Below are 11,659 nucleotides of genomic sequence, written 5' to 3'. Positions count from 1 at the left end.
AAGCACCTGAGAGAGAGTGGGCACCTCCCAGAACATTGTTTTGTGCCGCTCCCGACAGAAATACTCCAGGTGGACACCTTCAGCAATCAGGAGCTCCTCAGTTGCTCATAGAAAATCCCACCTTGGAGTTTACAAAGACTTATGGGTAGAAAAGCCACACTAAGTAATTTACTACACCACAATATGAAAATATCTTTAATATGCAACAATATAAAGATATCTTTTAAGGCAAAGCATAGCGATTAGGTTTTTACTGTAAGATAAAATTACGTTTTTATTGTAAGATAATTTATAAACTGGAAAATACTATGCTATCAGTTTCTGAAGATTCACAATGTAAAATGTGTTCATGCTCTTGCCATTTTGCCCACTCATCAGTTTCATTTTGTGCCAGGATGAAGGTCTAAAAAATGTGACCTTGTGACTCTGGGCCACTCATTAGACATGTGAGAGGACCTGTCACACCACTACCTTTTTCCTCTGCAGCTTAGCACCGTGCTAGGCATAGAGGGAAGTTACCAGGAAGTTCATACTAATCTTAAAGCAACACTTCCTGCATACATTGCAGCAGTTTCAGTGGCCTTCCTGGAATGTGCCCTACTTAGTGTCCAATATAATTGTTACTGCCCCTTTGAAAAGCACAGGATGGCGTTAAAATGGGGTGGAGGATTTCCCCAGAGAAGTGGAAGGGAAACCTTGTTTGTAACTGTCCTTGCCCTCCAGAGGTTTCTGCAAGGGCTGCTGGCAGCTAAAGAGAGTACTGATTCTGACTAGTAGTCATGCTGGGTCTAAGTCTGTTAGTTATTGAAAATCAGCAGTACGCATCTTTGATATGTATACTATCTTTGACATGTACACTGTAGACTTACATAACTCCATGTTTAAATTATATGGGAGCTCTGGTGCCGTAGTACCTAATGCATTTGACTGCTAACCAGCATGCTGGTGGTTCAAACCCACCAGCCACTCCTTGGAAGGAAGGTTGGACAATCTACTTCTGTAGTGATAGCACCTCAGAAACCCAAGGAGGGGTCACTATGAGTCAGATCCGAGTCAATAGCAGTGAGTTTGGTTTTTGTTTTTTTGGTTTTTTATTGTGACAGACTGAACTTTCACCTCATTTCACCCTGACCCCACTTCTGAAAGGTGTTTAAACTGTCTGGTTAATAGACTTTCTTCCCACCTAGTTTGTAAATTTTCTGTAGTCAACAATTATTTACTTTTTCTTTAATTTTTTTTCCCATGGGAAATTTTCAAACATACACAAAAGTAGAGAGAATAATATAACCAAAACCTTTTTATACATCATTTAAACAAATATTTATATTCTGCAATTGTTGTTTCAGCTATTCTCATACATTTTTAAAAGATATTTTAAAGCAGATCCCAGAGGCAGTATTATTTCCTGTGTAAATACTTCAGTATGTATTGCTAACATATTAAGATTTCTAAAAGCTTAACCACAATGCTATTTTAATATCTTAATAAAATAAACAATACTTTTTTATTACCATCTAATATCCACTTCAGGAGCTCTTGTGGCATAGTGCTTAAGGCATTTGACTGCTAACCAGAAGGCTGGTGGTTCAAACCTACCAGCCACTCCTCAGAAGGAAGGTTGAGCAATATACTTCTGTAGTGATACTGCCTTAGTTCACTACAAGGAGGGGTCACTATGAGTCAGATCCAACTCAATGGCAGTGAGTTTTTAGAGTTTAATAACCATTTCATATTTAGATTTTTCCAATGGTCTCAGTAAATCCTTTTTTTTTAACATATGTTTTTTTATTTATTGAAGTACCCAAAACAGCAGATCTGTAGGGACAGAACGAAGGTTGGGCAATCCTACTTCCGTAGTGATAACTGCCTCGGAAACCCAAGGAGGGGTCGCTAGGAGTCGGGGCCGACTCGATGGCAAATAACAACAACAACAACAAGGATGGGGTGAGAGGTTCGGGTTGTTGCTAATGGCTATGGGTTTTTTGGGGGGACTGATGAAATTGTTTTGGAATTAGTGGTGATTGATGCACAACTTTGTGAGTATATTAAAAACCACTGAATTGTACACTATTAAAGGGTGATCTTCATGATATGTGAATTATATCTCAATAAATATGTTATTTTATAAATCAGATTAGAAAGTGGTACTGGAAGAGATTGATTGCTACAGAAAACAAGGAACTTTTTGGGGTGATGAAAATTTTCTATATCTTAATTGGGGTGATTACAGAGGTATAGGTATTTACATTTGTTAAAATTCATCAAACTCTGCATTATAAATGGGTGAATTTATTGTACTTAAGCTATTCTTTGATAAAGTTGATCTTATTTTTTATTTTAAGAGTTTGTTTTACATTCAACATTACATGTACATTTAGTTTCACTCCCCATTTACCATGCCCAACCCTAACCCATTCTCCTCCCCTCCCTGCCCAGTAAACCCACCCCCCATGGCCCTCACAGTTATGCACTCCTGTGTGCCCTGCATTTCCTCTGTGGGAATGTTGCCCCTCTGGTGCCCCATGGTCGATTGCTCCAAGGGATACATGCCATAGAGTATGTGGATGTGTCACCCTGGGTCAAGTGGTCTGCATGTACATCTTGTTTACTACTGGGCTGAAAGCCAGCCCTTGGGAGTGACCTTTATTCCAGGCCCAGAGTATATCCCAGAACCATAGTATTGAGGGTTTCACCAGACTCCATCTGACCAGTAATTGTGGTAATCGTTGAGTTTTTGGATTTTGTTCCATGTTTTTCCTCCCACTCTATCCAGGATCTCCAGATTTGATCCTTTCCTGAGTGATTGGCATTGGTAGCCGGGCACCATCTAGTTCTTCTGGTCTTGAGGACCATCGTGTCCTAGGATTGATTGCTTCCAAATGTCCTTTCTTTTTTTTTGTACTCTTCTTCACTTCTGGCGATAGGAGACCATTAGCTGCATCTTAGATGGTCGCTTGAAGGCTTTTTAAGACCTTAGTTGCTACTCACCAATGTAGGATGAGGAACAAGGCTTTTATGTATTTTGTTGGGCCAGTTGAGTACTGGTGTCAGTACTATGGTCCTGAGACAGTAGATCCATTGGATCTCTCTCCTACAGTGTCTGGGTGTCTGTGAGGGATTACTCTGTGTCTGTCTTCTGTTGTTTCTGTAAGGATTGCAAGTATTTTGCATCACTGGTATCTGTGCAAGATTAGCCTGTGCTGACTCTATCCTTGGTCTAGAGTGTACTCTAGTTCACTGACCCCCATCTGATTCTCTCAGGTGTTTATGTGTTTATCTGTAGCCTGGTGTTTTGTGTTAATGGTAATGCAGTATTGTGGGCACACTGGTTGGTATTAGCATCTGTTGTCTTTCTCATATGTGCACAATTCAGTGTCCTTCCTTTTCCTAATGATATCATGATGGTCACAGACTCTTTCCATACATCCCTTCTCTTAACCACGTCAGTGTGTGGGCCCCAACTAGCCCGAAATTAATCCCTCCCCTTCCCTGCACATCTCAGTAACCTACAAAGTGAGTTCCCCTTCCCAAGCAAACTTTCTTTGTCTTTTTACAGTAATGGCCTCATACAGTATTTGTCCTTCTGTGTTTGACTTATTTTACTCAGCATGATGTCCTCCAGGCTCATTCACGTTATGAGATTATAAAGTTGATCTTAAAGAAAGATAATCTTTTGTTTCTTAAAGCCATGCTTTTTAAAAATTATTCCAAAAGTAATAGACCAACACATGTTGTATATTAGAGTGACTAAGAGACCAAAGCAATCATCTCCTCCGACCACTGTAGAACTCCTTCCTACAATTCTTTATGAATTACCTCAACCATTCAGAATTTGGCCAACCTTTTCCTTTTTTGTTTTTATCAGTAAATCCTTTCTATATTGGTTTGTTGAAATAGGATCCAACCAAAATCTACCCAAGTTTGGTTGTGGGGTTCTCTTAAGTTTCTCTTACTCTCTAAATGTCTTTCTTCTCCCATCTGCCTTTTCATGCCATGTTGCAGATCTGTGTCCTCTGACTTGTAGATGCTCCCAGATTCTGGATTTGGCTTATTGTGTTCTTGTGGTGTTTTAACATAAGCATCTGTCTTTCCTTCCCTGTAACCTCAGCAGCAAGCACAAGGGAGGCCCTGAAATCAATGGATTCCTTATCCTTGGAATGTACATACTGATATCTAGTGAGTTCACCTCACAGTGTTACTTTTGTAGATCATATGAGATGTTAAGTACAGAATTGCTGTATAAAATTAATTATTCACTCATTCATTTATTCACTACTGAGTACCTGTTATCAGGAGGGACTGTTCTAGGCTCTGATGATTGAGTTGTTGTTGTTGTTATGTGCCGTTGAGTCGGCCCCGACTCATAGCGACCCCTCTTTGGGTTTCCGAGGCAGTATCACTACGGAAGTAGGGTTGCCCAACCTTCCTTCCGAGGAGTGGCTGGTGGGTTTGAACCGCCAGCCGTCTGGTTAGCAGGCAGGTGTCTTAGCCACTATGACAAAGCCCCTTCTCTTGTTTTATGTAAGCTTATGATGGTCAAGATCAGGTAATTCCCAGTTTCAAATGTAATGAACATTTGCAATTTATGATGCAAGTTTGTTCTAGAAATCTTCCCTACAACTGTTGCTTTTGTTCAGTCCCTGGATCATAGATCTGAATTTTATGTCACTCGGTGTAAATGAAAATGTTACAGTATTTAGCAACAAGAGGAGTGATCTCACTGATATGAAGGAGGAATAAGACAGGAAAATTTGATATTCAACTCTTATTTTGCTGTTATTTTCAGCCACAATACTGTTCTTATTGAATATAGTAATTATGTTGGTATTGACTTTACAATCTATGGTCTTTCTTTGGTTCAAAATATTAGTTAGATAATTTCTGAAAATATGTTTCAATAAAGATGAAGTTAGTGCTTTTCATGTCACAGCAGTTCTTACACTCTAAGAGTAAACAGTAAGCAGATGCAATCTACTTACCGAGTTTACACACGTACTTTTGTAATGTATTCTAAAATAAAGTGGATGATCGAGCACTTGATTGATAATCAGGTTTGGGATCATAATCAGGGTTGGAAGAAATCTTTAAAGATCTTCAAATTCAACTTTATAATAGATGCTTGAACTCCTTTTTGTTAACAAACAACAACAACAACAAAAAAAAAAACCAAAGAAACAAACTCACAAAACAGTAATTGGAATGAATTAAATTATTTTGCTCATTTTTTTTATATTCAGTGAATTCATAATTGTAGTTCAATTGAAGTGTAGCCCTAGCACCATAGACAAATTACCCTGTAAATGTCATTTTAAATTAAAACAAAATCCAACATATTAGCAATGCTGTTAAAGAAGAAAGTACAGTTGGATGCAGTTTAAAAAAAAAAAAAAGTTCAACACAGGAAATGTTGGCCCTCAACGTAGCTTGGATTGAACTTCCTTCCAAATGGATACCAACTGAATGAACTTACTAGTCTCAACCTCACCCCTTGGGGGCACTTGAGCATATCATAAAACCACCATACTTTTGGCTCAGTTGCTAGCATCTACTTGTAAACATCTTGGACTAGAAAACAAGAGTACTTCAAATTAAGGATCTGAGCAGTGCTCTTGCTTTCTGTTTACTGGCACCAGAGCTTGACTTTGGAAACTTTACTCACACTTACTAGGCTACCTTCATAAAACAAAAAAGGATTTGTTATTATTAAGTGTCAGCTTGTTGCTACCTTTTGCCAATATTAAAAGAAATTTCAGTTCTAGCCAGAAAAGATCTCAGCTTTTTGCATTTCTATTTCCCAAAGACTAGTTTTGCTTTAAGAGAGAGCTTTCCAGTTTTTTGGAGATAAACATCTTTTATTTTTCTCCTGGTAACGATGAATTTCAAATCATAAGAAAAGATTATGAGCCTTATCAGAATATCCAATTTTCCCACTTTATAATAGTTTCTCTTTTAGTTATTGGGATTGCTTTTTAATTAAAATCCCAGTTATCACATTCAAGGTCATATAGACCATTAACATAACTTCACAGATTTAAGAAATATAACTATTGATAGGCCAGTATGAAGTTTGGTTTACTTGCAGATTTTACATGATCTATTTGACTGCTAACCAAAAGGTTGGTGGTTTGAACCCACCAGGCACTGTGTTGTTATGAGTCAGAATTGACTCAATGGCAGTGGTGGTTTTCATACGTAAGTCACTTAATATGAGTATAGAATTAATATAATCTATGAAACATTTATTATCTCCAGCCCAGACTTCTCTTTTGAGCCCTAGACCCATATTTCATAGTGTCTAGCTTCATTTGAATGACTCAGTGGTATCTGAAACTCAACATGTCTAAAACCACACTTATGACCTTTGCCTCAATCCTGGACTGCCTTTGGCTAGCCCTTGCCCCATGACTAACACTGCCATCCTAAGTGTCATCCTCGACCTTGTCTTTCCTTCCTCCCCTTGATCCTCACAATGTGTAGAAGTTGGTGTTAGATTTCCAGCCACTCCTATCGTCCATCATATCTTCCATCCTAACCAGGCTTTCCTCATTCTCTTTATTATTTCAATTTGGTTCTACTCATGGCTGCCAAAATAATTTTCTAAAACCCAAATCTGGTTGTGCTATGTCCATTTATGGCTTCTTGTACTCTTAGGATAAAAACCAAACTGCTGAACGTAGCCTACAAGACCCTGGCAGGATCTGGCCCCAGGCTTTCTTTGAACCTGATGTCACTTCCTATCTGTGTTTTAATCACATTGACCTCCACTAATTCTTAGATGCTGGTCTCCCAGGCCCCTAGTTAGCTTCCACGCATCCTTCAGATCTCAGCTCAAAACCACCCATTCAGGGAAACCTCTGACTTCCAGACTTGGTCAATTCCCTCATCACATGTCCCCATAATACCTCATGCATCTTCATCTTTGTGTGATGTCTCCCTTCCAGACTGAGGTTCAAGGCTAACTTTTTTTGGCCTAAAAGTTGGTTTCTATGCATCCCAGTATCTTTCTCTCCCAACCTGCGCTAAGGGATCTACATGACTAGATCTTCAAGGAATGTTACCACTAAGTGGGGACTAGAACTCAGTGGTCTATCTTTTGGGACACATATTTTCAGCATTGTTAAATGTTTTATCTTATACCATTATGGTTAGCTTTTTTAAAAAAAAAAAAAATAGTCTTTTTTTAACATACCTGTGTTGCACTTGTGGGAAGACAAGGCCACTTCTCATGGTCACAAGCTTTTAACTTTAATACTATCGGTACAGACCTTCCTAACATGAATCCAAATAAAAGGCAAAGTGGCTCTTGTCTATGAGTCAATGAAGCAACTTTAATTACCTCAGTTCTGGGACATGCCTGCCGATCTATATGCTATTGGCTATTGAGATGAGAGTCTTGTATAGGCATGCTGTAGTTTTGAGGTGTAAATAACTATGGATATGTATATTCCTTGATCCTTCACAGAATGCTGGGTCACAGGATGCACATAGTAATGTACTAACCCATCTGAGACTAACTGCTCTGTGCTGGATTTAACCATCACATACATGGTATGGGTGAACCAAGCTGAAGACAAGCATGTACTAAGCTCTTATATAATCTATTGAGCTGGGAAAGTCAGTTATCAGGGGAAGAAGATGATGTACTTTGGTGTTAGGGTCTCGAACATAGCATTGCAGTGGGCTTTCAAACAAAGAGAAGGTAAGAGAACAATATGACTTTAGCATATGGTTTCTTCCCTTTTCCTCCTTGACAGATTTTTGTTACATACTAACACCTTTGGGAGCTCTGGTAGTGTAGTGCCTAAGGCACTTGACTGCTAACCAGAAGGCTGGCGGTTCAGACACACCAGCTACTCCTCAGAAGGAAGGTTGGGCAATCCTACTTCCGTAGTGATACTACCTCGGAAACCCAAGGAGGCGTCGCTATGAGTCAGGGCTGACTCGACGGCACATAACAACAACAACAACAACATTAACACCTTTATCTTCCACCTTAAAAATCTAGAGGCAGAAATAATATTTTCTGTTGTTCCTTTCCTTAACACCAAGTAATATTTTATTCCCTAAGTTTAATGATCTTTTAATTTATTAATCACTTATTTGAGGTCTTTTTGTTTGTTTTGCTTCTAGGTGATTTGGACATCCTCAGTATTGGCCTCATCTTTCTGGTCAAGCCTGACTCATGAAATGGAATCAAGCTGAGAAATCCTCTATTTCTTTGTCTATGGGTTTGAGACAATATTGGGATGGTCTTCTGTGGCTATAACTAGACCAACTGCAGCTATGAGTTCAGACGAGAAGGGCATATCCCCTGCTCATAAAACATCCACTCCAACCCATAGAAGTGCCTCCTCCTCAACGTCCACCCAGAGGGACAGTAGGCAGGTAAGAGAAGGGTATAAATTATATTTTGTTATTTTATGTAAATGTAGCACTAATAGGATATGATGGGATTGCTAATTAATTCTGAAATTTTGTTGTGAAGTCTTTCACTCCAGAGGAAAATTCATTATATACTCCAGCTTTTCTGTTATTTAGGTTTCTTTTTTCAGAATACATACCACAGAAAGAGGACAGGGTGGCTAGAGGAAGCCCTGCAGTGTTCTTTTCACCATCTGTATCTGGAGGGGAGAACCAGCATCAGTAACTGGAATGTTCTGCTCACCCTCTCTTCATTTGTGAAGTGGAAAGGAATCTGTGAACTACCAAAGGGCTTCTTCCTACAGGTCTCTTACAAGCCTGCCAAGCACTAGCTTCTGTTTGGTGTATCATGGAACCTGTTAAAATACAGATTCACGATACCAAAAAAACTGTACTATCAGGGAATTAAGAACAATGAGAACCCAGGCGATGTTTATGGAGTACTGCAACGTTAAATAATACGATGAATCTATGAAATACCTCATAACATGGATGAACTAGAAGACATTATGCTGAGTGAAAAATGTCAATCACAGAAGGACAAATATTATATAAGACCACTAATGTAAGCAGTCAAGAAAAAGTTTACACACAGAAATAAACCTTCTTTGAAGGTTACCAGAAGAAGGAGGGGAAGGGAAGGTAAATCACTAACTAGAAGGTAGACATGTATTAACTGAGGAGGATAGGTAATGTGCAATAAGAGGGAGGTCAGCACAAAGGAAGACTTTGTGGATGAACTAGAGGACGTTATGCTGAGTGAAAAACATCAATCACAAAAGGGACAAGTATTATGTAAGACCACTACTGTCAAAAGTCAAGAAAAGGTTTACACATAGAAACAAACGTTCTTTGAAGGTTACCAGAGGTGGCATGGGAAGGAAGGGTAAATCACTAACTAGAAAGTAGACACCTATTAACTTAGGTGGAAGGAAAGGCAATATACAATAAGGGGGAAGTCAGCACAAAGGAAGACACTGGGAGGAGCACAAGAGTTAAAGGCAACAAAGGTGAATACATACACAGTCCTGCAATGACAGTAATAATGATAATCTACAAGTGGATATATAGATAGACATGCAAGGTGAATATATTTGGGAAGGTGAATGGGACTATACCCATAAATATATATAGGTTTGACAGAGGATATTTCTATATATGTATCTATAAGTGCTATACATATGCCCATGAATATAATAGAGCATGTGGTTGTTAGGTGCTGTTGAGTCAGCTCTGACTCATAGTGACCCAACAGAATGAAACAGTGCCTGGTCCTTCATCATCCTCACAATCCTTGTTGTGCTTGAGCCCATCACTGCAGCCAGTGTGCCAATCCATTTTGTTGATGATCTTCCCCTTCTTCGTTGACCCTCTTCTTTACCAAGCATGATATCCTTCTCCAGGGACTGGTCCCTTCTGACATGACCAAAGTAGGTGAAATGAAGTCTGGCCATTCTGGCTTCCAAGGAGCACTCTGGCTGCACTTCTTCCAGGACAGAATTTTTAGTTCTTCTGGAAGTCCATGCTATTTTCAGAATTCTTTGCCAACAGAGGAGCATAATAGAGCCATACATACCAGAGCATGTTGTTGTTGTTACGTGCCGTCGAGTCAGATCCAAATCATAACGACCCCTCCTTGGGTTGGGAAGTAGATTGCCCAACCTTCCTTCCGAGGAGTGGCTGGTGGATTTGAACGGACAGCCTTCTGGTTAGCAGTCAAATGCTTTAGGCACTGTGCTACCAGGGCTCCTATTACCAGAGCATACAAGGGGCAAAATTATGAAAATTTCTTAGCCACATCCAAACATCTTGAGGCAATGAGTCATTGGGCTTAGTGGGTCAGGACCATAGTCTTAGAGGACATCAAAGTCAATTAGCATAACATCTACAAAGACAGTGTTCTACATACTACTTCATTGAGTCTTAAAAGTTTGTGAGCAGCCATCTAAGGTGCAACTAACTATTGGTCTCTTCTGTCTGGAGCAAAGAAGAGGAAGAAAATTAAGGACTCAAAGAAACAGCTAGTCCAAAGGATTCAAGGATCATATGAACCCCAGCCTCCATGACCAGAAGAACTAGATGGTGCCCCCTACCATGGTTAGCTACCACTGCTAACTGCTCTGAGAGGGATCACAATAGGAAGTTCTATATAGAATAGGAGAATAATGTGGAACAAAACTCAAAATCGTGGAAAAGACTAGACTTATTGGTGTAAAGTAAGCAGCTCGAGCAGACAAACCCAATTACTATAATGAAATGTGTAAAGACCTAGAGTTAGAAAACCAAAAGAGAAGAACACGCTCAGCATTTCTCAAGCTGAAAGAATCAAAGAAAAAATTTAAGCCTCAAGTTGCAATATTGAGAGATTCTATGGGCAAAATATTGAATGATGCAGGAAACATCAAAAGAAGATGGCAGGAATACACAGAGTCACTGTACCAAAAAGAACTGGTCGATCTTCATCCATTTCAGGAAGTGGCATATGATCTAGAAACAATGGTACTGAAGGAGGAAATCAAAGCTGCAGTGAAAGAATTGGTGAAGAACAAGGCTCCGGGAATTGAAGGAATACCCATTGAGATATTTCAACAAATGGATGCCCCATTGGAGGCACTCACTCAGTTAGTTATGCCAGGAGATTTGGAAGACTGGTACCTGGCCAACTGACTGGAAGAGATCCATATTTATATCCATTCCAAAGAAAGGTGATCCTACAGAATGTGGAAATTATAGAACAATATCATTAATATCACATGCAAGTAAGATCTTACTGAAGATAATTCAAAAACGGTTGCAGCAGTATATTGACAGAGAACTTCCAGAGATGCCAGCTGGATTCAGAAGAGGATGTGGAACAAGGGATATCATAGCTGCTGTCAGATGGACCTCAGCTCAAGGCAAAGAATACCAGAAAGATGTTTGCTTGTCTTTTATTGACTGTGCAAAGGCATTTGCTTGTGTGTATCATGACAAACTATGGATAACATTGAGAAGAATGGGAATTCCCGAACACTTGATTGTACTCTTGAAGAACCTGTACCTTGACCAGGAGGCTGTTGTTCGAACAGAACAAGGGGAACACTACATGGTTTAAAATCATGAAGGGAGTGTGTCGGGGTTGTATCCTTTCCCCATACTTATTCCATCTATATGCTGAGCAAATAATCCAAGAAGCTGGACTATATGAAGGAAAACATGGCATCAGGATTGGAGGAAGAATCATTAACAACCTGAGATA

General features: G+C 39.4%; 1 protein-coding gene across 1 annotated transcript in view; it reads left to right on the top strand.

Moving 5' to 3' along the window:
* Positions 1-8,283: 8,283 nt before the first annotated feature.
* Positions 8,284-11,659, top strand: part of OSBPL6 (oxysterol binding protein like 6) — a 104,313-nt gene continuing 100,937 nt past the window's right edge. Inside the window, exon 1 of the mRNA XM_042782250.1 lies at positions 8,284-8,385. Coding sequence (XP_042638184.1) covers positions 8,284-8,385 — 102 coding nt within the window. The remainder of the gene's footprint in view (positions 8,386-11,659) is intronic.

The sequence above is a fragment of the Orycteropus afer genome, unplaced genomic scaffold (genome assembly GCF_000298275.1).
Source record: "Orycteropus afer afer isolate SDZICR_OR568_19922 unplaced genomic scaffold, OryAfe1.0 scaffold00001, whole genome shotgun sequence".
In the NCBI taxonomy this organism is placed as follows: domain Eukaryota; kingdom Metazoa; phylum Chordata; class Mammalia; order Tubulidentata; family Orycteropodidae; genus Orycteropus; species Orycteropus afer.
This window is presented reverse-complemented; position numbering and strand designations above follow the sequence as displayed.